General features: G+C 39.7%; 1 protein-coding gene across 3 annotated transcripts in view; it reads right to left on the reverse strand.

Moving 5' to 3' along the window:
• KCTD9 (potassium channel tetramerization domain containing 9) overlaps positions 1-27,759 on the reverse strand; it is a 72,407-nt gene that overhangs the window by 42,466 nt on the left and 2,182 nt on the right. Inside the window, exons 1-6 of one of the 3 annotated variants that reach the window (XM_060102573.1) lie at positions 20,926-21,010; positions 19,924-20,045; positions 16,799-16,842; positions 13,032-13,128; positions 12,371-12,429; positions 12,036-12,164 (exon numbers count right to left, since the gene is read on the reverse strand). In XM_060102573.1, coding sequence (XP_059958556.1) covers positions 12,036-12,164; positions 12,371-12,429; positions 13,032-13,128; positions 16,799-16,842; positions 19,924-20,045; positions 20,926-20,979 — 505 coding nt within the window. In that variant the 5' untranslated portion in view covers positions 20,980-21,010. Of the gene's footprint in view, positions 1-12,035; positions 12,165-12,370; positions 12,430-13,031; positions 13,129-16,798; positions 16,843-19,923; positions 20,046-20,925; positions 21,011-27,759 lie in introns of those variants that run through there. The other 2 variants (XM_060102574.1, XM_060102575.1) reach the window with 2 other exon arrangements.

Here is a 27,759-nt window from a genome sequence, read left to right on the forward strand (position 1 = left end):
GGGACCCTCAGGGGCTTGGAGAATCAGGTGTTTCCCCTGCCCAATCGGCCAGGAAGCATGCAGGGCTCCCAGGCAGGGTCCTCGACCCTCCAAGGCCCCCTCTGGGCCATGTTGTTTCTAGGGGCGTAGGAGGGAGGTGGGGGTGGTGAAGGGGAAAGGTGGATGGAGGAGGGGCCCTCTGTGATAGGAGGACCAGGGGAGGCACGGAGGTTGTTTCACCTACTCACTTGTGCCCGGGAAGCCTACTGGGCTGTCGGGCCTGGTCCTCCGTTTTCCTGGGCCCCCTTCTCTCCCAGGCCCCCTCTGGCCTCATGGGTCCTAGGGGCATGGGAGGGAGAAGGGGGAAAGAGGAGAGGTGGACAGTGGTGGGGGGAACCCTCAAGGACCGGTGGATCGGGGAGGTGTGGTGGGTGTTTCCCCAGACCACTCAGCCCGGGAGACCTGCTGGGGTCCCAAGCCAGGTCCCTCACCCTGCGAGGCCCCCTCTGTGCCACGCTGGTCCTGGGAGCATAGGAGGGAGGGAGGAGGTGGGAAGGGGAAGAGAGGCAGACGGGACGAGGGGATGTTCCAGGGCCAGAGGATCAGGGGAAGCAACCCAGGCGTTTCCCCTGCCCACTCAGCTCGAGGAAGCCTGTTGGGCTTCCGGGTATGGTCCCTTGCCTTCCGGGGCCACCTCTAGCCACGTGGGTGCTGAGGATATGGGAGGGAGAAGAAGAGAGGCCAATGGGGAGGGGCCCTCTGGGACTTCCCCCACCCACTTGGGCTCAGTGAGCATGCTGGGGTCCTGGACCTGGTCATCTGCCCTCCAGGGTCAGAGGCACTCCTGGGCCCCTCCTGCTGTGTTGAGTCTAAGACCCTGCTCCAGGGCATTTTCTGGCCCTGTGGGTCCTAAGCATAGGCCCCGTCCACCACCTAAACCCCACGCCTACCTAAGCCCCGCCCCCCACAGCCAAGGCCTTTTCTGCCTTTCTTCCCCCTCCTCTTTATTACCACTGTGGTTCTGTTTTACCTTCCAGTTGTTGTTTCATCTACATTTTTATTTACTTATTAAAAAAAAATTTTTCTTTTTGGCAGTACACGGGCCTCTGTTATGCCCTTCCCCATTGCGGAGCACAAGGTCTGGACACACAGGCTCAGTGGCCATGGCTCACGGGCCCAGCCGCTCCGTGGCATGTGGGATCTTCCCGGACCGGGGCACGAACCCGTGTCCCCTGCATCGGCAGGCGGACTCTCAACCACAGCACCACCAGGGAAGCCCCTTTATTTTTTAATTCTTTCTAAGATGGCTGTTAGGTTTCTAATCTTGTTATTTACTCTTTCTTACTGTTCTGCTCCTTCTTTTCTTTTGTCTTTTTGGCGCCTCGCACGGCTTGCAAGATCTTGGTTCACGAGCTGGGGGTCGGGCCAGAGATCCTGTAGTGGGACCTCCGAGTCTGAACCACTGGACTAACAGAGAACCTCAGACCCCAGGGAATATTCATAGGAGTGAGGTCTCCCAGAGGTCCTCATCTCGGGACCAAGACTCAGCTCTACCCAACAGCCTACAAACGCCAGTGCTGGAAGCCTCAGGCCAAACAACCAGTAAGATGGGAACACAATCCCACCCATCAAAAAAACCCCCAAAAACAAAATGAGTTGACAAAAAATTATGTCACAGATGAAGAAGCAAGGTAAAAACCTACAAGACCAAATAAATGAAGAGGAAATATGCAACCTACCTGAAAAAGAATTCACAGTAATGATAGTAAAGATGATCCAGAATCTCGGAAATAGAGTTGGAGGCACACATTGAGAAAATACAAGAAATGTTTAGCTAGAGATGGAGAACGAGGGGAAGATGGCGGAAGAGTAAGACATGGAGATCACCTTCCTCTCCACAGATACATCAGAAATACATCCACACATAGAACAACTCCTACAGAACACCTACTGAACGCTGGAAGAAGACCTCAGACCTCCCAAAAGGCAAGAAACTCCCCATGTACCGGGGTAGGGCAAAAGAAAAAAGAATAAACAGAGACAAAAGGATAGGGATGGGACCTGCACCAGTGGGAGGGAGCTGTGAAGGAGGAAAGGTTTCCACACACTAGGAAGCCCCTTCGCGGGCGGAGACTGTGGGTGGCGGAGGGGGGAGCTTTGGGGCCACGGAGGACAGCGCAGCCACAGGGATGCAGAGGGCAAAGTGAAGAGATCCCCGCAGAAAGGATCGGGGCCGACCAGCACTCACCAGCCCGAGAGGCTTGTCTGCTCACCCGCCAGGGTGGGCGGGGCTGGAAGCTGAGGCTCAGGCTTCAGTCGGAGCGCAGGGAGAGGACTGGGGTTGGCGGTGTGAACACAGCCTGCAGGGGGTTAGTGCGCCATGGCTAGCCGGGAGGGAGTCAGGGGAAAAGCCTGGACCTGCCGAAGAGGCACGAGACTTTTTCTTCCCTCTTTGCTTCCTGGTGCGCGAGAAGAGGGGATTAAGAGCACTGCTTAGGGCCTTCCCTGGTGGCGCAGTGGTTGAAGAGTCTGCCTGCCGATGCAGGGGACGCGGGTTCGTGCCCCGGTCGGGGAGGATCCCACATGCCGCGGAGCGGCTGGGCCTGTGAGCCATGGCCGCTGAGCCTGCAGGTCCGGGGCCTGTGCTCCGCGGCGGGAGAGGCCACGACAGTGAGAGGCCCGCGTACCACAAAAAAAAAAAAAGAGCGCTGCTTAAAGGAGCTCCAGAGACGGGTGCGAGCCGTGGCTAAAAGTGCGGACCCCAGAGTCGGGCATAAGACGCTAAGGCTGCTGCTGCCGCTACCAAGAAGCCTGTGTGCGAGCACAGGTCACTCTCCACATCCCCCTTCCGGGGAGCCTGTGCAGCCACCCACTGCCAGGTTCCCAGAATCCAGGGACAACTTCCCCGGAAGAGCGCACGGCGAGCCTCAGGCTGGTGCAACGTCACGCCTGCCTCTGCCGCCGCAGGCTCACCCCGCACTCCGTACCCTTCCCTCCCCCTGGCCTCAGTGAGCCAGAGCCCCCGAAGCAGCTGCTCCTTTAACCCCGTCCTGTCTCAGTGAAGAACAGATGCCCTCTGGCGACCTACACACAGAGGCGGGGCCAAATCCAAAACTGAGACCCGGGAGCTGTGAGAACAAAGAAGAGAAAGGGAAATCTCTCCCAGCAGCCTCAGGAGCAGCGGATTAAAGCTCCACAATCAACTTGATGTACCCTGCATGTGTGGAATACATGAATAGACAACGAATCATCCCAAATTGAGGAGGTGGACTTTGAGAGCAAGATCTATGATTTTTTCCCCTTTTCCTCTTTTTGTGAGTCTATGTGTATGCTTCTGTGTGTGATTCTGTCTGTATAGCTTTGCTTCCACCATTTCTCCTAGGGGTCTATCCATCCGTTTTTTTTTCTTAATAATTAATTTATATTTTAATAACTTTATTTATTTTATCTTACTTTATATTACTTTATCTTCTTTCTTTCTTTCTTTTCTTCCTTCCTTCCCTCCCTCCCTCCTTCTCTCTCCCCCTCTCCCTCCCTCCTTCTCTCTCCCCCTCTCCCTCCCTCTCCATCTCCCTCATTCCCTCCTTCCCTCCCTCTCTCTCTCTCTCTCTCTTCTACTAATTATTTCTTTCTACTTTTTCTCCCTTTTATTCTGAGCCATGTGGATGAAAGGCTCTTTGTGCTGCAGCCAGGAGTCAGTGCTGTGCCTCTGAGGTGAAAGAGTCAACTTCAGGACACTAGTCCACAAGAGACCTCCCAGCTCCACATAATATCAAAGGGCAAAAATCTCCCAGAGATCTTCATCTCAACACCAGCACCCAGCTTCACTCAACGACCAGCAGGCTACAGTGCTGGACACCCTATGCCAAACAACTAGCAAGACAAGAACACAACTCCAGCCATTAGCAGAGACACTGCCGAAAATCATAGTAAGTCCAAAGACAACCCAAAACACACCACCAGACGTGGACCTGCCCACCAGAAAGACAAGATCCAGCCTCATCCACCAGAACACAGGCACTAGTCCCCTCCACCAGGAAGCCTACCTATACAACCCACTGAACCAACCTTAGCCACTGGGGACAGACACCAAAAACAACGGGAACTACGAACCTGCAGCCTGCAAAAAGGAGACCCCAAACCCAGTAAGATAAGCAAAATGAGAAGACACAAAAACACACAGCAGGAGAAGGAGCAAGATAAAAACCCACCAGACCTAACAAATGAGGAGGAAATAGGCAGTCTACCTGAAAAAGAATTCAGAATAATGATAGTAAAGATGATCCATAATCTTGGAAATAGAAGAGACAAAATGCAAGAAAAATTCAACAAGGACCCAGAAGAACTAAAAATGAAACAAGCAATGATGAACAACACAATAAATGAAATTAAAAATACTCTAGATGGGATCAATAGCAGAATAACCGAGGCACAAGAAAGGATAAGTGACCTGGAAGATAAAATAGTGGAAATAACTGCTGCAGAGCAGAATAAAGAAAAAAGAATGAAAAGAACTGAGGACAGTCTCAGAGACCTCTGGGACAATATTAAAGGCACCAACATTCGAATTATAGGGGTTCCAGAAGAAGAAGAGAAAAAGAAAGGGACTGAGAAAATATTTGAACAGATTATAGTTGAAAACTTCCGTAATATGGGAAAGGAAATAGTTAATCAAGTCCAGGAAGCACAGAGAGTCCCATACAGGATAAATCCAAGGAGAAATATACACCAAGACACGTATTAATCAAACTGTCAAGAATTAAATACAAAGAAAACATATTAAAAGCAGCAAGGGAAAAACAACAAATAACACACAAGGGAATCCCCATAAGGTTAAGAGCTGATCTTTCAGCAGAAACTCTGCAAACCACAAGGGACTGGCACGACATATTTAAAGTGATGATGGAGAAAAACCTAAAACCAAGATTACTCTACCCAGCAAGGATCTCATTCAGATTTGATGGAAAAATTAAAACCTTTACAGACAAGCAAAAGCTGAAAGTTCAGCACCACCAAACCAGCTTTACAACAAATGCTAAAGGAACTTCTCAAGGCAAGAAACACAAGAGAAGGAAAAGACCTACAATAACGAACCCATAACAATTAAGAAAATGGGAATAGGAACATACATATCACTAATTACCTTAAATGTAAATGGACTAAATGCTCCCACCAAAAGACACAGAGTGGCTGAATGGATACAAAAACAAGACCCATATATATGCTGTCTACAAGAGACCCACTTCAGACCTAGAGACACATACAGACTGAAAGTAAGGGGATGGAAAAAGATATTCCATGCAAATGGAAACCAAAAGAAAGCTGGAGTAGCAATTCTCATATCAGACAAAATAGACTTTAAAATAAAGACTAATAGAAGGGACAAAGAAGGACACTACATAATGATCAAGGGATCAATCCAGCAAGAAGATATAACAATTGTAAATATTTATGCACCCAACATAGGAGCACTTTAGTACATAAGGCAAATGCTAACAGCCATAAAAGGGGAAATTGACAGTAACACATTCAAAGTACGGGACTTTAACACTTTCACCAATGGACAGATCATCCAAAATGAAAATAAATAAGGAAACACAAGCTTTAAATGATACATTAAACAAGATGGACTTAATTGATATTTATAGGACATTCCATCCAAAAACAACAGAATACACATTTTTCTCAAGTGCTCATGGAACATTCTCCAGGATAGAACATATCTTGTGTCACAAATCAAGCCATGGTAAATTTAAGAAAACTGAAATCGTATCAAGTATCTTATCCGACCACAGTGCTATGAGACTAGATACCAATTACAGGAAAAGACCTGTAAAAAATACAAACACATGGAGGCTAAACAATACACTACTTAATAATGAAGTGATCACTGAGGAAATCAAAAAATACCAAGAAACAAATGACAATGGAGACACGACGACCCAAAACCTATAGGATGCAGCAAAAGCAGTTCTAAGAGGGAAGTTTATAGGAATATAATCCTACCTTAAGAAAAAGGAAACATCTCGAATAAACACCCTAACCTTGCATCTAAAGCAATTAGAGAAAGAAAAACAAAAAACCCCCAAAGTTAGCAGAAAGAAAGAAATCATAAGCCTCAGACCAGAAATAAATGAAAAAGAAATGAAGGAAACGATAGCAAAGATCAAAAAAACTAAGAGCTGGTTCTTTGAGAAGATAAACAAAATTGATAAACCATTAGCCAGACTCATCAAGTAAAAAAGGGAGAAGACTCAAATCAACAGAATTAGAAATGAAAAAGAAGTAACAACTGACGCTGCAGAAATACAAAACATCATGAGAGATTACTACAAGCAACGCTATGCCAATAAAATGAACAACCTGTAAGAAATGGACAAATTCTTAGAAATGCACAACCTGCCAAGACTGAATCAGGAAGAAATAGAAAATATGAACAGACCAATCATAAGCACTGAAATTGAAACTGTGATTAAAAATCTTGCAACAAACAAAAGCCCAGGACCAGATGGCTTCACAGGCGAATTCTATGAAACATTTAGAGAAGAGCTAACACCTATCCTTCTCAAACTCTTCCAAAATATAGCAGAGGGAGGAACACTCCCAAACTCATTCTATGAGGCCACCATCACCTGGATACCAAAACCAGACAAGGATGTCACAAAGAAAGAAAACTACAGGCCAATATCACTGATGAACATAGATGCAAAAATCCTCAACAAAATACTAGCAAACAGAATCCAACAGCACATTAAAAGGATCATACACCATAATCAAGTGGGGTTTATTCCAGGAATGCAAGGATTCTTCAACATACGCAAATCAATCAACGTGATACACCATATTAACAAATGGAAGGAGAAAAACCATATGATCATCTCAATAGATGCAGAGAAAGGTTTCGACAAAATTCAACACCCATTTATAATAAAAACCCTGCAGAAAGTAGGCACAGAGGGAACTTTCCTCAACAGAATAAAAACCATATATGACAAACCCACAGCCAACATCGTCCTCAATGGTGAAAAACTGAAAGCATTTCCACTAAGATCAGGAACCACACAAGGTTGCCCACTCTCACCACTCTTATTCAACCTAGTATTGGAAGTTTTAGCCACAGCAATCAGAGATGAAAAGGAAATAAAAGGAATCCAAATCGGAAAAGAAGAAGTAAAGCTGTCACTGTTTGCAGATGACATGATACTATACATAGAGAATCCTAAAGATGCTACCAGGAAACTACTAGAGCTAATCAATGAATTTGGTAAAGTTGCAGGATACAAAATTAATGCACAGAAATCTCTGGCATTCCTATACACTAATGATGAAAAATCTGAAAGTGAAATCAAGAAAACACTCCCATTTACCATTGCAACAAAAAGAATAAAATATCTAGGAATAAACCTACCTAAGGAGACAAAAGACCTGTATGCAGAAAATTGTAAGACACTGATGAAAGAAATTAAAGATGATACAAATAGATGGAGAGATATACCATGTTCTTGGATTGGAAGAATCAACATTGTGAAAAGGACTCTACTACCCAAAGCAATCTACAGATTCAATGCAATCCTTATCAAACTACCACAGGCATTTTTCACAGAACTAGAACAAAAAATTTCACAATTTGTATGGAAACACAAAACACCCCGGATAGCCAATGCCATCTTGAGAACAAAAAATGGAGCTGGAGGAATCAGGCTCCCTGACTTCAGACTATACTACAAAGCTACAGTAATCAAGACAGTATGGTACTGCCACAGAAACAGAAAGATAGATCAATGGAATAGGATAGAAAGCCCAGAGATAAACCCACTCACATATGGTCACCTTATCTTTGATAAAGGAGGCAGGAATGTACAGTGGAGAAAGGACAGCCTCTTCAATAAGTGGTGCTGGGAAAACTGGACAGGGACATGTAAAAGTATGAGATTAGATCATTCCCTAACACCATACACAAACATAAGCTCAAAATGGATTAAAGACCTAAATGTAAGGCCAGAAACTATCAAACTCTTAGAGGAAAACATAGGCAGAACACTCTATGACATAAATCACAGCAAGATCCTTTTTGACCCACCTCCTAGAGAAATGGAAATAAAAACAAAGATAAACAAATGGGACCTAATGAAACTTCAAAGCTTTTGCACAGCAAAGGAAATCATAAACAAGACCAAAAGACAACTCTCAGAATGGGAGAAAATCTTTGCAAATGAAGCAACTGACAAAGGACTAATCTCCAAAATTTATAAGCAGCTCATGTAGCTCAATAGCAAAAAAACAAACAACCCAATCCAAAAATGGGCAGAAGACCTAAACAGACATTTCTCCAAAGAAGATATACAGAGTGCCAACCAACACATGAAATAATGCTCAATATCATTAATCATTAGAGAAATGCAAATCAAAACTTCAATGAGGTATCACCTCACACCGGTCAGAATGGCCATCATCAAAAAATCTACAAACAATACACACTGGAGAGGGTGTGGAGAAAAGGGAACCCTCTTGCACTGCTGGTGGGAATGTGAATTGGTACAGCCACTATGGAGAACGGTATGGAGGTTCCTTAAAAAACTACAAATAGAACTACCATATGACCCAGCAATCCCACTACTGGGCATATTCCCTGAGAAAACCATAATTCAAAAAGAGTCATGTACCATAATGTTCACTGCAGCTGTATTTACAATAGCCAGGAGATGGAAACAACCTAAGTGTCCATCATCAGATGAATGGATAAAGAAGATGTGGCACATATATACAATGGAATATTACTCGCCATAAAAAAAAACGAAATTGAGCTATTTGTAATGAGGTGGATGGACCTAGTGTCTGTCATACAGGGTGAAGTAAGTCAGAAAGAGAAAGACAAATACCGTATGCTAACACATATATATGGAATTTAAGAAAAAAAATGTTATGAAGAACCTAGGGGTAAGACAGGAATAAAGACACAGACCTACTAGAGAATGGACTTGAGGATATGGGGAGGGAGAAGGGTAAGCTGTGACAAAGCAAGAGAGAGGCATGGACATATATACACTACCAAATGTAAGGTAGATAGCTAGTGGGAAGCAGCCACATAGCAGAGGGAGATCAGCTTGGTGCTTTGTGACCACCTAGAGGGGTGGGATAGGGAGGGTGGGAGAGAGGGAGATGCAAGAGGGAAGGGATATGGGAACAGATGTACATGTATAACTGATTCACTTTGTTATAAAGCAGAAACTAACACACCCCTGTAAAGCAATTATACTCCAATAAAGATGTAAAAAAAAAAAAAAAAAGAAATGTGTAACAAAGATCCAGAAGAACGAAAGTACAAACAAACAGAGATGAACAATGCAATAACTGAAATGAAAAATACACTAGAAGGAATCAACAGCAGAATAACTGAGGCAGAAGAATGGATAAGTGAGCTGGAAGATGGAATGGTGGCAATAACTGCGGAGGAGCAGAATGAAGAAAAAAGAATGAAAAGAATTGAAGACAATATTAGAAACCTCTGGGACAACACTAAACACACCAACATTCAAATTCTAGGGCTCCCAGATGAAGAAGAGAAAAAGAAAGGGTCTGAGAAAACATTTGAAGAGATTATAGTTGAAAACTTCCTTAACATGGGAAAGGAAAGAGTCACCAAAGTCCAGGTAGTGCAGAGACTCCCATACAGGAAAAACCAGAGAAGAAACACACCAAGACACATATTAATCAAACTAACAAAAATTAAATTCAAAGAAAAAATATTAAAAGCAGCAAGGGAAAAACAAAAAATAACATGCAAAGGAATCCCCATAAGGTTACGAGCTGATTTTTCAGCAGAAACTCTGCAGACCAGGAAGGAGTCGCAGGATATACTTAAAATGATGAAAGAGAAAAATCTAAAACCAAGATTACTTTACCTAGCAAGCATCTCATTCAAATTTGACAGAGAAATCAAAAGTTTTACAGACAAGCAAAAGCTAAGAGAATTCAGCACCACCAAACCAGCTTTACAACAAATGCTAAAGAAAATTCTCTAGGTGGAAACACAAGAGAAGAAAAAGACCCACAAAAACAAACCCAAAACAATTAAGTAAATGGTAATAGGAACATACATATTCATAGTAACCTTGAATGTAAATGGATTAAATGCCCAAACAAAAAGACAGAGACTGGCTGAATGGAATGGATACAAAAACAAGACCCATCTATATGCTGTCTACAAGAGACCCACTTCAGACCTAGGGACACATACAGACTGAAAGTGAAGGGATGGAAAAAGGTACTCCATGCAACTGGAAATCAAAAGAAAGCTGGAGTAGAAATACTTCTATCAGATACAATAGACTTTAAAATAAAGACTGTTACAAGAGATAAGACACTACATAATGATCAAGGGATCAATCCAAGAAGATATAACAATTATAAACACTTATGCACCCAACATAGGAGCACCTCAATACATAAGACAAATGCTAACAGCCATAAAAGAGGAAATTGACAGTAACACAATAATGGTAGGAGACTTTAACACCCACTTTCACAAATGGACAGATCAATGCAAATGAAAATAAATAAGGAAAAACAAGCTTTAAATGACACAACACACCGGATAGATTTGATTGATATCTATAGGGCTTTCCACCTGAAAGTGGCAGAATACACTTTCTTCTCAAGTGCACATGGAACATTCTCCAGGACAGATCACACCTTGGGTCACAAATCAAGCCTAGGAAAATTTAAGAAAACTGAAATCATATGAAGCATCTTTTCTGACCACACGCTATGAGACTGGAAATCAATTACATGGAAAAAAACTGTAAAAAACACAAATACATGGAGACTAAACAGTGTGCTACTAAATAACCAAGAGATCACTGAAGAAATCCAAGAAGAAATAAACAAATGCATAGAAACAAATGACAACGAAAACATGATGGCCCAAAACCTATGGGATGCAGAAAAGCAGTTCTAAGAGGGAAGTTTATAGCAATTCAATCTCACCTAAAGAAAGAAAAAAAACAAACTATCTAACCTTACACCTAAAGCAACTAGAGAAAGAAGAACAAAGAAAACCCAAAGTCAGTAGAAGGAAAGAAACCATAAAGATCAGAGCAGAAATAAATGAAATAGAAAAAAAGAAAACAATAGCAACAATAAATAAAACTAAAAGTTGGTTCTTTGAGAAGATAAACAAAATTGATTAACCCTTAGCCAGACTCATCAAGCAAAAAAAAGGGAGAGGATGCAAATCAGTAAAATTAGAAATGAAAAAGGAGAAATCACAACTGACACTGCAGAAATACAAAGGATTGTAAGAGACTACTACAAACAGTTATATGCCAACAAAATGGACAACCACAAAGAAATGGGCAAATTCTTGGAAAGGTACAATTTTCTAAGACTGAACCAGGTAGAATCAGAAAATATAAACACACCTATCACAAGTAATTATGAAACTGTAATTAAAAATCTTCCAATGGGGCTTCCCTGGTGGCACTGCGGTTAAGAATCTGCCTGCTAATGCAGGGGACACAGGTTCAAGCCCTGGCCCGGGAAGATTCCACATGCTGCAGAGCAACTAAGCCTGTGCATCACAACTACTGAGCCCACGTGCCACAACTACTGAAGCCCGCGCACCTAGAGCCCATGCTCCGCAACAAGAGAAGCCACCGCAATGAGAAGCCCGTGCACCACAACAAAGAGTAACCCCCACTCGCCGCAACTAGAGAAAGCCCACACGCAGCAACGAAGACCCAGAGCAGCCAAAAATAAATAAATAAAATAAATTTTAAAAAAATTATAAAAACAACAAACAAACTAACAACAAAATCCCTTAGCGTCCTTACTGATGAAATCTAAATCTAAAATTGGAATGTATGGGGCAGATATATACCTGAAAGACTATCTACCTGTGTAGATATATGAGTGTATATTTACACTCATATGCATGTAAAAACATTTATTTTTAAAAATGGAAAAGATACTTTTACTTTATGAAAAAATACATTACTAAGCAAGTGAAAAGAAAATACAAATCCTAAAAAGTGTGAGGAATTACACTGAAAACTCACCCAACAAATTAATCCCATCGTTTACAATGAGCTGTCCGTGACGCAAGTAGTTCAAAATGGGTTCAAAGTACTCAGGACTTCGGTCAATTAAGAAAGCTCCTCTATGATCTTGCTTATTTCCCCATACACCTGTGGGACCATTAAAATGAAGGAAGCCCCCCATAAACAAAAAACAAAGTTAGAAATTTATAGAAGGAAAATTGCGTAACATACCAGTAAGTTTTTACTCTTGTAAAAATTATTACTGATTCCATTAAAAAGTACAGAACGACAGGAGTTATAAAGTCAATACAACTACAAACACATCACACAAAATGTGATCTCACTGCACTCACCTTTGTCCTTAAACATGTGGGCCAGCATACTGTCAGGTTCTTTATTCACTAAAGTGCTCCTAAGAATTCAGGGAAAAAAATTGATTTCTCCATTTGTCTTTATAAACAAACATATTTAAGTCAAGAGTATACTTGATCCCAGCTGCTCTCTCAAAAAGATGCATGCTATAACCTGGGAGGAGTGATGCTGGGAAACAAAAATGTGCAGTAAGTTGCCATTTATCAAAATCTCTTCTAATCTGGCACTTCCTTTGATTTAAATATTGGTTTCGTTGCCTTTAATTTCAATGCTGATCTATACTTCTAGCAAGCTACTGTATCACAATTTTCTTGATCGAAATTTACATTTTTCTTATGCCTTTAGTATAAGCAGTTGTAGTCTAAAAATTTCAATACTGTTAATTTTTTACTTGTGTTGCATGTATATTACTCAATATTTTAAAAGCATATTCTAAAAACAGTAAATTCATGCTTTTCATGCTTTCTCTGGAACGACTTGTGAACCATTTTCTACTCTTAGAAAAAATTTTCTAAATATTGGCTTCAAATCACATAGTATATTTAAGCAGCATTGGAATATCTTCTAAGGAAATCAGCAAACTGAAGGAAAGAACAAACAGTACATAGTACCCACTCAACACACACATACATGTGCACCTACCGTGTGGTTGTAAAGTACCGCCCTCCAACATTTAATGTTAGCCAGTCTGTGTGAGATCCTGACAACCCTTCCGGTACTTTAGAATCTGTCTGAGGGTCTAGAGATGACATGCAGAAAAAATAAACATTAAGTTGGGGGGGTTTGGGGAAGATGACAATAGTATAATATTTTAACTAAAACACACACATAAAAGCATGCCAGAGCTACTAGGAGAGCAAGCCCTATACCCACAGACAGTATCTAAAACAAAACTAGGTGATAAGGTATCCCGCCAACACCGACAACTAGAAGAGCAGCATGGCATCAGCATCCTTGACAGAAGAAGCATCCTTGACGGAAGAAGCATCCTTGACAGAAGAAGCATCCTTGACAGAAACAACAGGGTATGTGATGATTCTAAGAATTGCAAAGTAACCCATAAATACTCACTTCAAAACTCAGCAAGTCTACTTGAGAACAAATGGAAGTGGGAGGGGTGTGCCCACTCCAACCATGGGTGATTCAAGCAGTCTGCAGTAAGATCTGAAGAGGCTGAAAATGAACTCTCAAAACCCACCCAGCCAAAGCTCCCACCTAGGACAAAGTCCCACACTGAGGAGAAGATGTTGGGAAAAGAATCCAAGTCGAACAGAACAGAGACAACAGAGACAAAAGGAAAAGGAGTCCAGAGAAAAGTCAAAAAAGGTCAAGCAGAACCAAAATATATTAGAAGGTGACTTCCATATTTTTTTTAATATTTCATAAAAACAACATGAAAGGGTCACCTAGAGCCATGAAATTACAAAAACTTTCCTAAGTCAGCTCCCTTCTCAAGTTAAGGAAAACTAATTTCATGTAAAAATGAGCAACAGAAAATCCCATACAAGATTATTAAAAGAAGAGGAAGAATTACATCCCTATAGATAATGAAAATGTGCCAGATAATGAAAATGTTCCGGAAAGAAATGGCCACAAAATAGGTAAACTATAATATTCCAAATGTGCTAAAAGAAGTAAATAATACAAGGTATGAAAAAGCAACATAAACCAGAATCACAAAATTCAGAAATGAGGCAAGAGAACTAAGGAGAGAATTAGAAATAAAAACCATTTCAGAAATGAAGATTAAACTAGAAGAAACACAGGCGTGAAAGAACACCACAGATAATGCCTTAAGGAAAACAAAAATTGAAAAGAGGAAAGCTTTAAAAATCAAGAAGAAATGAAGAAAGAGATGAAAAGGATTTAACAGAAGATTTCAAATATAGAAGACAAGTGTAGAAGATCCAACACATATACAATAGGAGTCCTGAAAGGAGAAAATCAAAGCATGGTAACAAAATAAATACATAAAGTTCAAGAAAACTTATTCTGAATTAAAAAAAAAAAAGATGTGAAACTACATATTGAAAGGGCCCACCACATATCTGAGAGATTCAACCCAGAACAGCTCAGAACACTCAGAAATAGTATACTAAAATCACTGTACTTTAAAGAAAAAGAATAATCCTTTGGGTGAGCTAGGAAAAATAATCACTTATGAAAGAGCAGATTTTTTTTGACACCAAAACTCTATGTCAGAAAAAAATGCAGTAACATATTTAAGATATTTAAAGAAAAATAATGTGAACCAAGGATTTTTTAACAACTTAATTGAGGTATAACTGAAATACAATAAACTACATATCATTAAAGTTTGCAGTTTGTTCAGTTCTGACATGATTTTATGACCAGTCAAACTGACTCTCAGGTATAGAAGCCACATGCAAGATGTTAGAGAATATAGTTCTCACAAGTTCTTTATAAAGAATCTACTAGAGAACAAGTTTCAGACAACCACTCAAGGCATCCGTTTAAGGACTGGAGGAGTAAAACTAAGTGATGGTTTTAAGGGAAAGAGTATAGTATACAGTGGTGTGTGTGTATATGTGTGTATGTATATAGTATATAATAATAATATTTGACAATGGATAAACAGTACGACTATTTTTTAAGGAAAGAAAGGAATGAGCATATTTAAAAAAGGTTTAACTGTCTTTAGTAGTCACATTGGTATTCAAAGTATTGGGATTATTATTGAAACTTTTTTTTTTTTTTTTTTTTTTTTTTTTTGTGGTACGCAGGCCTCTCACTGTTGTGGCCTCTCCTGTTGCGGAGCACAGGCTCCGGACGCGCAGGCCCAGCGGCCACGGCTCACGGGCCCAGCCGCTCCGCGGCATATGGGATCCTCCCAGACCGGGGCACGAACCCGTATCCCCTGCATCGGCAGGCGAACTCCCAACCACTGCGCCACCAGGGAAGCCCTATTATTGAAACTTTTATGTGTATTTTGTGTAGGATGAAGGAAATGAGTAATTATGTGACATTACAATTCCTTCACTCCCTATGTCCTTGGAAACCAGGATTACTGATATGCAAGAAAGGACACAAAGATGTAAGATAGAAGATGTTAAATAAAAATCTTATAATACTAATATAAACCAAAGTATTAGTATGAATCCATGAGATATTTTATCTATTTATATGTTATATGTGATATAAAGCTTTATATAATATTTATTATATATGAATTTTATCCTCTAGCTAGCTATGTATTTCCAACTCTATTCACCAAAAAGCCTAGTAATCATGACGAACCCAGTAGCAGCAAGCCTCCCCAGCACCCAGGTTGGGTCTTGAAATGACATTTTCCACTAAAAGAAATCAAGGCTTCCAAGAAAAAAACCACTGATTTGGGTTTAGGACAAGAGAAGTATAAGATGAACACTTTGTTATTCCAGATAGTAAGGAAAAGACTAATGGGGTTGTGTTAAAAGAAGAAGGACATGAAGGGACTTCCACTGGCCAAAAGTAAAATAATCTAGGTACCGATAAATGCAGAGGATGAAAACATACCAAATATTTTTAACTCTGAAAGTTCATAACGATAAAACAAAAAACACTAATCAATCACTTTTTGTTTTGTTGTTTTTATGTATGCAATGAACCAATTAAGTGACCACTGCCTGCCAACCCACTGTTAGGCTAATGGATAAGAAAAGATGAGAAAAATTTTTTGTTCAGTCTTAAGGCAGAAACAGAGAATATGCATTTACTTCTAAGTTGCTGTGTGATGATCTTGAGTACTACCTTCACTCACCAAATACAATTATTGCGAAGGCTTAAAGAAATACTTAAATATTCAGGGTGTGATTGTCTGGAACTAAATATATCAAATATTCGTTAAAGAACATTTATTTAAGCCTCAGGCTCTTTCCTTTGAGATATACACTGTATAAGCTTTCTTCGAAACTGAAAGGTAGTGTGTGTGTGTGTGTGTGTGTGGGTGGGTGTGCGCACGTGTATGTGGTTGCTACCAGGTCATTTTTGACTGATTTGATTTAACTGCTGTGAATGACTGGCAAACATTACTTTTTCAAGCAATATATGCTTAAAAAATATGTAACATAAGAGATTTTGATAACTACTATCAAAGAGAAAATTTCAAAACAAAAGTTATAGTTCTAAAATCAAAACCACCCTATCATGTCATAATTAATGAATATGTGCACATCCAGAGCCTTTTAACAGCACGTAAAAGATGAGGTATCCATACTAAAATATGATCATCTAATTCAAGTTAGAAATTTACTTTCACACCCCCCCCAATGCAGAATCAAAAAAGGTATGAAGAGCTGAATACTGCTATAAGACACTTTTTAATGTTAAGCTTAGTAAAGCCATGTAAAATATTTGCCATTTCATCTTTATTTCGGCAGACAAAATTGGCTTTTAAGGAAGTCACTTACCAATAAATGGTTCTCCTTCACACACAAACAAAACATCATCATCCCTGGGGAAATCAAAATTTAAAAAGCCACCATCAAAATCCAGAAATCACATTAATTATCTGTTGACTAGAGGAACTATTCCTTAGAATAATGTAGAAGATCCGTTTTGCTATCTATGTGGCAAAGAAGTTGACCAAGTTCCAGTGTGTTTTGTTTAAACCCAGGTTGTTTAAGCCTCTTCCTGCTCCAAAATTCTATGATCTGATGAGAATGGAATGAGGTGAACTAGACACTTGTCTTAAAGAGATAAATCTGCCGAGGGTACGTAAAAACCAAAACCAAAAAAACCCCACCAAAATCACTATTGTGGTAGATCACTGATGAATTAACTCTACTTAACATTCTATTTTATTTAGCAAGTTTTCAACAAAGCAGGTCTCTGTGACGTTTATAAAATTCAAAGTGCTTAAACCCCTGACTTAACTGCCTCTGGATTTAAATTCAAAGACGATCCTGCACATGAAAGTACTTTTGAAATGGAAAAAAAACAAAACGAAACCCACTATACAAACTATGTGAATTCAGCTTTCTTATCAATTGAAGAATATACTAATGAAGAATGTTATGTTCAAAGGATATGATTAAAGCTATAGCCAACTCTTTTTTTTCACTTTAATTCTATAACCCTAAGTAATTTATTAGGGTTTTCTGCCACATCATCAGCTGCTTTTTGTGCTTTGGAAATGAAAATAAATGTTCATATTAAATCTAAGAAGAATATAATTGGACATAACTCTGCTGTAAACACTCACCCACTATACTCACCTAAATGTCAATACCCATAATTCAAAAATCTGGATTATCCTCCTTCCCTGCTCCACCCCACTGCACGATTAGTATAAATGATCAGAGCTTGTACTGTGAACCACAAATTATTAAACAGCTAGATATAATATAAATATATACTATTTCTTGTCCTAGCCCTTTTTTAATTGAAGTACAGTTGACACACAATATTATGTTAGCTTCAAGTGTACAACATAGTGATTTGACAATCAAAATACATGAAATGATTACCACGATAAGTCTAGTAACCATCTGTCACCATACAAAATTATTACAGTGTGACTGATTATATTTTTTGTGCTGCCAATTACATTCCTGTGACTTATCTATTTTATAACTGGAAGTCTGTACCTCTTTTTTTTTTTTTTCCCCAATATGCGGGCCTCTCACTGTTGTGGCCTCTCCCGCCACGGAGCACAGGCTCCAGACGCTCAGGCTCAGTGGCCACAGCTCACGGGCCTAGCCGTTCTGCAGCATGTGGGATCCTCCCAGACCGGGGCACGAACCCATGTACCCTGCATCGGCAGGCAGACTCTCAACCACTGTGCCACCAGGGAAGCCCGGAAGTCTGTACCTCTTAAGCCCCTTCATTATCCATTTTATAACTGGAAGTCTGTACCTCTTAAGCCCCTTCACCTATTTCACCCAACCCCGCCAGTCCCCTCCCCTCTGGCAACCACCAGTTTGAGTTCTAAATAGGTAGATATTTTATAGTTCAGAAGGCTTCAGTTATGACCTTCTTCAATTACGGCCTATGTTGTAGAAATTTTTATTTCTTTTTTTTTTTTCCGGTATGCGGGCCTCTCACCGCTGTGGCCTCTCCCGTTGCGGAGCACAGGCTCTGGACGCACAGGCTCAGTGGCCATGGCTCACGGGCCCAGCTGCTCCGCGGCATGTGGGATCCTCCCGGACCGGGGCACGAACCCGTGTCCCCTGCATCGGCAGGCGGATTCTCAACCACTGCGCCACCAGGGAAGCCCTAGAAATTTTTATTTCTATAAGAATATAAATTATATTTCTGTAAGACATCACAGGAACACATAGAATTTTTCTTGGAAGCAGAGTCTGTGTTTGTTAAGGAGAAATTTAGGTTGATATAAATCATTCAATTATCCATAGACACATAGAAGCTGGGAGATAGATACTGAAAAACTAAGAAACTCTTCTAATTTATTTGGAATTAAAATCTTTATCTTTTATGTCTATAATCTTTTCTACTTGTTCACCATGCCAGTTAACTTTTTAAGACTAATATGAAAATTTGTTTTCCTCTAATTAACAAAAATCAACTATTAAATGTATGACCTGGGTAAGTCATTTAACTTCTCAGATGTTTAGTTTCCTCATTTATAAAACAAAGGGACTAGAAGTGTTTAAAGGCAGTATGTTATATTGAAAGGTTATTCTGACCTGGGTTTAAGTGAATATTAAACTTTGTATACTACCATAATTTAGAACATCATTATCTTCACAACATCAATTTTAGAAAACCCACGCAGGGACTTCCCTGGCAGTCCAGTGGCTAAGACTCCACGCTTCCAACGCAGGGGGTGTGGGTTCGATCCCTGGTCAGGGAACTAAGATCCCACATGCCTTGCGGCCAAAAAAATAAATAAAAAGTCCATGCTTTGCCAATTAAATGAGGTAACTTGGGCAAAGCAAATACAACTTAACTGGCACAGAGTCAGTACTTAGTTTGTGTTCCCATTCCATCTTCTTTGAGCCCCCTCCTGCTCCAAAATTCTATGATCCCAAGAGGATGGAATGAGGTGAACTGGACATGGGTTTTAAAATATGCCTGGCATACTTAAAAAACAAAACCCCAAACAAACCAAAACCACTACTGTGGTGGATCACTGGTGAGTTAACTCTAGTTAAAATGCTATCTTACTTAGCAAGTTTTCACCAAAGTAGGTCTCTGTAAACACTTATAAAATTCAAAGCATTCTTAGGAAATGAACTGAACAATAAGCAGTAGCATATAAAAGAGATCAATTAAGTTTCTAGTATTAAAAATTCATGTCTTATTAGATCCGTTTCTAGTAACGCAGAGATTCCTCATAGCCATATATGAACTCTGCAGAAAGACTATGAATATATTGGAATGTATTCAGGGTTTTCTATCTGATCAATGCATCATAAGTGCAAATTACTTAAATTCCAAAGAGCAAATTCTAGGCAATCATTTGCCAAAATCCTGTATTCTTAACAGTGATAAAATACTGCTTAAGGGAAACAGCATAGCACCAAGAAGCTGAGGGCACACTGTAGACAGCTTATAAAAAGGTGAAGGTTACCTGATCAAAGCAATATCATCAATCAGTCCACCTTTCCCATTATACACACTGGTGGCTTTTATGCCGAGTTTATTGCTGGCCACAGAAAGCAAATCAGATAAAGTTCCATATACAGCGACCACCTGTAAACACACCAGATTAATTTGAACAACTTACATAATCAATTTCGTCACTCACAAATTAAAAACCACCACACTATAAACAGGTCTAAAAAATCAGATTATCACATAAAAAGAGATTTTGAGAGGTTCTTAAAAGTTTCTCTTTTTCTTTTATGACTGAAATATTTACTTAGTGCCTAACACTGCTGAAATCCAAGACTAGAGAAATCGTCTCTAAAAACAAACTACAATCTTACAGTATGTTAAATAGTGCTCCAGTTCTGATACAAAAGAGACCTGCACTTGAATTTAGATTCTGGCATTTTCTAGCTGTCAGCTCAAGACAAATTATTTAACCTCTTTATGCTTCTGTGGCTTTAACTGGAAATGAGGAAAACAGTTACACCTGTACCAGAAGGTTGTCACAAGGATGAAATGAGTTAATGCACGATAAGAGCTTCGCAAAGTGCCTGAGACCTATGAAGTCTTTAAGATGTTGCTTTTACATTATTCCTTTCTTAAAGGAATGGTTTATTTTTCTAAACAGGAAAAATCTACTGTTTATTATAACATTTACCATGTCAACTACCATATGAGCAGTTAACGACTTCCCACCTCATTTAACTTCAATAACTATTTATATACTGTATAAAAAGCCAGATTCTGGCTAACATTCTAAGTACAGCGTAGACCTGGGTTACAATGAATTGCTCCGTCCTGCTTTAAATCAGGCACAGTCTGACACTTGTGCAACATACATGCAGTTGCTTAGATAGGGGGTAGAGACTCTGTACATGTAGTGAATTTTTTGCTCCAGCCATAACTGTAACTGTGTATAGTTGTATCATTATCAGTCAGATCTCTGAAAATTATGAATAAAAAAGCAGGTGAGGAGCTGAACCTGAAGCATGAGCAGCCAGCTGACTTCCCACAGGATACTGGATAAAGGTGCCATATGAAATGGAACCGGGGCTAGTCCTTTGTTCACTGGTCACTGGAGTACAGCAGACAGAGAAGTTTTCGTTAAGTAAATGAAGTGAACAGTCAAGTGTGGAGCGAGTTGTTTGCCAATAGGAGTGTGTAGTGTTTCAACAGCACAGTACAGAGATTCCAACTCCTTTCTCTTGGATCATGACCTGTGAGAAGTGTTGCAAGCTGGGGCATTTTGGGGAAGAGGCGTAGGCAAGCAGAGTTTAAAGGGAACTACGTGGATTATTAAAGATAATGCACAACCCAAGTGCTCATAAACGTGTGAATGGATAAACAAAATGTGGCATATCCATACAATGCAATATCATTCAGCTCTAAAAAGGAATACAATTCTGATACATGCTACAACATGCATGAACCTTGAAAACATTATGCTAAGTGAAATTAGCCAGACAGAAAAAAGGACAAATATCATGTGATTCCACTTGTATGAGGTACTTAGAACAGGCAAATTCATAGAGATAGAAAGTAGAAGAAAGGTTACCGGGGCAGAAGGTGTAATGGAGAATTACTGCCTAATGGGTACAGAGTTCCTGTTTGGGATGATGAAAAAGTTTTGGAAATGAAAAGTGGTGAGGTTACACACGTGAATGTACTTAATGCCAACGAAATGTACACTTAAAATGGCTAAAAGGGTAACTTTTATGTTGTGTATATTTTACCATATGATAAAAAAGATAACAGCACAAAGCACCTGGCAGAGTGTCTTACACCCAGCAGACACTGCCATAAATGATTGAAGCTTGAAGAACATGTGTCCCCTATCATTTTCACCTTTGTAACAGAGCCTGGAATTCTAACCATTATTGCAGATACGAGTTCCAGAGGAGAAAGATTTAGAAAATTCTTAGTATGATAGCAACCATGACAAGAACGCTGCTGTTAGAAAGGAGGATCTTCTTACTCTCCCCTCCCGGTTCCCAGACTGTAAAAGGTGTTTTGCATTTGCTTTGGTCAGTCGCTTGGCTCTTTGCTTCTTGCATAGCGTCACATGCTTTTCTTTCGTCTGACATTACCCGCTCCTTGCCCTAACATTAACTTTCTCCACCCCATTTCTTTTCACTTCTCTCCCTCAAGCATCATAAAATGGTTGGAAATTCAATGTATCTCTCTATATTATGCTCCTGAATTTAAATATTAGAGCATACCACTTTAACTTATTTTTCAAAAATACATCAAATTAAATTGTTTTCTACTTCCATTCGATTGACTTGATTTTTCCTGTGGGTCAGTTGTTTCCTAATGAAAATACAGGCCACCTGCCATGTTCGAAAGCCGCGCTGTCCAATTTGGAAGCCACTAGCTACAAGAGGCTATTTAAGTTTTAATGTATTGCTGTTAATTAAAATAAAAGTCAGTTCATCAGTTACAACAGTCATATATGAACTGCTCAACAGCCAGAATGGCTAGTGGTTACCATATTGCACAGCACAGATATGGAGTATTTCCTTCCTCACAGAGCATTCAATTGGACACTGCTGCTTCAAAGAGCAGAATAAAGTCAGGAACAAGGAAACAACTATTTTAATTCTGTTAGGCTTGACCATGTCATAGCAAGTCACAGTAACCAAGTAGTAGAGTCCAACTCAAACCCTGTTGTTTTGTATGGAAGGTTGAGTAGTTACCATCTTTCTTTTCTCCCCATTGAAGTCAAATTTGATTATAAGATTAAAAACAAAAACAAAGCCACACATCACACAGTTTGGCAATTTCAGGGCAATCAAAGTACAACAGGTGTTTCCTTGTAGGCTGCAATACTAAGGAGCACATTCTAGATACAAATTGAGTTCACCTTTATCTTATTATCACTTAAATAAGCCCTCACATAGTATTGAACACAATTTATCATTACCCCAAATATTTTCTAACCTGACTTCCTATCTAGACTGTAAAGGTTTAATCATAAATTTTTAATTTGTACAAAGTGGTTATTCATTCGGTGAATTTAGGTAACCAATAATCCCTTGTAATGCTGACGAGCAGCACTGAAGTACATCCCTGTACTACCCAAACCTCTAACATCCAGAAAAGAACTGCAGCTATTTTAAAAAGAAGGATCCTCTTAAGTGTCACAGTGTCTGGTTTAGAGTAGGTCTCGGATAAATGTCTCTTGAATGTCAGATGAAATTTTCATTGCTTTCAGAGTGTAAAACGAGGACATGCCTTTTCTGTGTGTGAGTCAGTTATATTTGTCTTTTCCACTGACATTAAGTTAAAAAACAAAGTACACAGTAGAAATGCAATTCTCAAGTGATGCTCATATAGTTCATATGAGCACGGCAAGTGGCTCTCTGGATAGAATTAAGGTTCACTTATGAGTTTTTGTTTTGTCCTCCAGATTTGTTACAATGAACTTCTATTATTCATGCACTAAAGGAAAAAAGTTTTAACTTAGGGTTTCCATAGCTCTAGATACTAGATTTACAAATAAGAATTATTTTAGCAGTTGACAAGTAATCTGGTAATGGACAATTTTCTTTAAATGAAATAACCAAAGGGCCATCAATTCAAGAAAACAGCACTGAAATTACTGCAAAGAATCTTACAGCACTGAAAATCTGAAAATTTACCTTAAGGTGGGCCAACATACTTGTTTTTCATTCGAAAGGCATTTTTAGCATGTTTTCAACAAGATCACTTTAGCTGACTCTCTTGAGCATACTAACAAATAACTCACAAATAAGACTGCAGACCTAATATTTTAAATCTCTTTTATATAAACCAATGAGAATATCAGATTTTAAAATGTGATATACTTGTAAAAGATTTTAAGTTTGTGAGAAAGTCTCAAACAGACTGGCACACGTACCCTTCATTATATATCAACTCTGCTGGGAAAAAGCAACATTGGAAATCTTGTATATCATGGATGCGAGCTCTAACCATTATTTACTAAGCTTACTTTAGTCCTCAGAGAGGCCAGGCATTTACAAAATGATCACACTTACAATGGCTATTTGCTTCACGTGTGTTCTACTTCCTAGTGTGGACTTGAAGTTTCCATGCCACTGTGATTATCCATTTTAATAACCTAAGCACTATACTTAGAATGGAAGCATTCTATGGAATAAACTGAGAAGCATGTCTATTAAAGTTTATGGCCAAAAAACAAATAAATAAAGTTTATGGCCACTATGTTATACTACTATTTAACTTAATTCTTTCTAAATTTCAGATCCCACGACAAGTGAAAGCTATCCGCCAATTGGGAAAGTAAATGGTACACTATGCCTACCAGGACATATCAGTTTAATGAAGTTTTAATCTGTCTTTAAACACTGTTTTCAAATTGTAATCTATGTTATTCAAATTTAAAAAGTAAAACCTGCACATGTATTTAAAACATTTTTGAATATGCCCACCATAACTATTACATAATAAACAATCAATAAATAATCATTGAATTTATGCAGGCCAATTTACCCAACCGACCCACCAATCACAATAACTAAATGTAGAATCAATTTACTCTGCCTACACTTTTAGTTTAATACATTTAAAAAATTAACATTATTTTATTCCTAAAAAAGATGACTACATCAAGAAGACAAATATTAAAATATTTAAAAATTTTAAAGTCTGACAACAGCACATGTTGAAGAGGCTATGGATCAATGAGAGGGTTTATACAAGGCTGGTGGGATATAAATTACCACTATGACTTTCAAAAACAATTTGCCATTATTTTAAAAAGTTAAACATTCACATACCTTAATACCCAATAATTACAACTTCCATATATATCCTAGAGCAGTGGTTCTCAAAAGTGGGGTCTCTAGACCAGCACCATTAGGATCACCTGGAAGTAGATTAGAAATTCAGACTCCTAGCCTCACCCCAGACCTAGTGAATCTAAAGCTCTGGGGAATGAGGCCCAGCAATAGTTGCTCAATTCCTCCAGGTGATTCCAATGCATGCTAAAGTTTGCCCTAGAAAGGTGCCTGCACTTGTGTGCACCAGGATATACAGTAATACTCATGGCAGCACTGTCAATTTCATGGCAAAATATAAAGAAAATAAACAACCCAACTGTCCACTGACAGAGGAGAATGGATAAATTGTGATAGTATTTGTATATACTTTGTATAATTATTATAAAGCAGTGAAAATGACTAAACTATCAGTATGTGGGACAATATAGATGAAATCTTAGAAATATTATACTGAATGAAAAACTCACGTCCAAAAAGACTATGTACAATGTGATACCAATTTAGGATATGATATATTCCAAAGCTGACAAAACATATAGTTTACTTATACATACATACGTAGCAAAACTATTTACTGAAAAAGAATTCATGAAATTGGCTGCCTTCATGGGATATCGGAAAGTAGACAAGCACATTAAGTTTTTTTTTTTTTTTTCGGTATGCGGGCCTCTCACTGTTGTGGCCTCCCCCGTTGCGGAGCACAGGCTCCGGACGCGCAGGCTCAGCGGCCATGGCTCACGGGCCCAGCCGCTCCGCGGCATATGGGATCCTCCCAGACCGGGGCACGAACCCGTATCCCCTGCATCGGCAGGCGGACTCTCAACCACTTGCGCCACCAGGGAGGCCCCACATTAAGTTTTGATAATATGCTATTTCTTAAGCTGTATGGTAAGTTTACTGATATTCATTATATTATTTGCCTTTTAATTTGTATGCATATTAATATTCTTTATTGTATTCTTTTATATGTATCAAATACATTTTAAAAACGTTTAAACTTGAAGAGCAAGTTTCTTATTAATGTTTAGATTTCAGTAGACAAAGCTTTACATAGATTTTCACCTTTCTTCAACTCAACACAATGAATTCAACTCTGGAAACTCTGTTAATACCAACAACACATTTCTGACCTAATATCAAAGCCAGAAGAAAACAGGTCCGGGACCAAGACTGTAAACATCAGTACGGAATTAAAATCTATTTCATATCCCACTATATCTGCAGTGCCTGGCATGGTTCCTCCTCCAAGACGGAACTCAGTCTAAGTGTTGACTGAATGAATGAATAAGGTATACAAAAGGCCTCCAACTGGCACAGCGCATTACTGAATATTCTCAATTAAAAAAAAAAGCAACTTCGCCCAAGATGCACAGAAACTTTGAATTTACATCAGGTTGCTCAAAAGCCACTCACTACATTCAGAGATCTAAGTTCTCATTTCATATTCCTCGATGCCAACTATTACACAGAATATTAAAAGGAGAACAACGGGAATTCTGAGGCATAGGGAGAGAGGATGAAAAGGTTCAAACCCGACTCTTCTGGAGCAACTTAAACTAAAATGTAAAGATCCCGTTTTTTTTAGAAATATGGCCTTCAAATGTTTTTCACTACGTACCCCTGAAGCAAAACGTTTTTGGGCATGGCCTCAAACATTTGTATACTTATTTACTTATTTATAAAGTATATACCACTGTCAGGAAGAATATAATTTCCCAAATGATGAGGACTTTTACTGACTTAAGACGATGAGTCAACCAGTAAAAATCCCGTAAATATTTATCATTAAATTTAATGAACTCCTGCCAAATTCAAGGTTGACTTTATACATTATAGTTCATTTTTCTTTATACAGAAAAAGAAAAAAAAAACTCTGAAACTGTCTTTGTGTGCTGGAAAGTATTTTGAAATGTCTTGCTAATTGGGATGACCTCATCCTATTACTGGCTAATATCTCAAAGAATGATATACACTTGGGGAGCAGTTTACTGTTAATAGCAGTTATTAAATAGGACTTCAAATAGCGGGATCTTCCCTGACCAGGGCTCGAACCCGTGTCCCCTGCATTGGCAGGAGGATTCTTAACCCCTTTGCGCCACCACGTCAGTCCCTGTTTTTGTTTTTTTTTTTTAATCTGAGAGTTTATATTAGAAACAGCAGCACTGCCATTTCTCATGGCTTACTTGTGCTTGCCTAGTTAGTACTGTCTTCCATCTGCATCTTGTTTGAAGGAATCTTGTCAAGCCACTTGGCATTTTGGTGAGGGTTAATTTAGTGAAAACGGTATAATACACATCTTAACCTGGCACATGTAAGCTTCACCATATCACAAAATGCCAAAGGGAACCAAACGGTGAAGAAGCGACTGTCAGCTTTACCCCATGTGAACGTCCGGCCTCCTCTCAGAAGACCTGAGACCAGCTGACATTCTCAGTCGTTAAAAGCACCTGTGTCTTTCCTGATTGGACAAACCAAGTCTTAATATAATTTTCTATCTTTAAGTAAAAGATATAAATAAAAGGTGTACTATTTCTTCTTAAACTCTACTGGATCCTCTTGCACGCTCCCTGTGGTGGACCCTCTCACTCTGGAAAGCACTGTTTTAGAGAAGGCACAGCACCCTCTTCAAAACATTTAGTAGTCACACTTATGTTGACTCAGTGTACAGGAAAAGTCAAAAGTCTATGATGGGGCTTCCCTGGTGGCGCAGTGATTGAGAGTCCGCCTGCCGATGCAGGGGACACGGGTTCGTGCCCCGATCCCGGAAGATCCCACATGCCGCGGAGCGGCTGGGCCCGCGAGCCATGGCCGCGGAGCCTGTATGTCCGGAGCCTGTATGTCCGGAGCCTGTGCTCCGCAACGGGAGAGGCCACAGCAGTGAGAGGCCCGCGTACAGCAAAAAAAAAAAAAAAAAAAGTCTATGATGTAGTCCCCTGCGGTGACTCTGTGTCTTCCTAACCCCAGGCTTCACGGCCCAGGCTGGCAACCACTGAACAAGCTTTAAAGGAGGGAAACTTATTTGAAAAAGACAG

This window comes from Mesoplodon densirostris, chromosome 6 (genome assembly GCF_025265405.1).
Source record: "Mesoplodon densirostris isolate mMesDen1 chromosome 6, mMesDen1 primary haplotype, whole genome shotgun sequence".
NCBI lineage: Eukaryota > Metazoa > Chordata > Mammalia > Artiodactyla > Ziphiidae > Mesoplodon > Mesoplodon densirostris.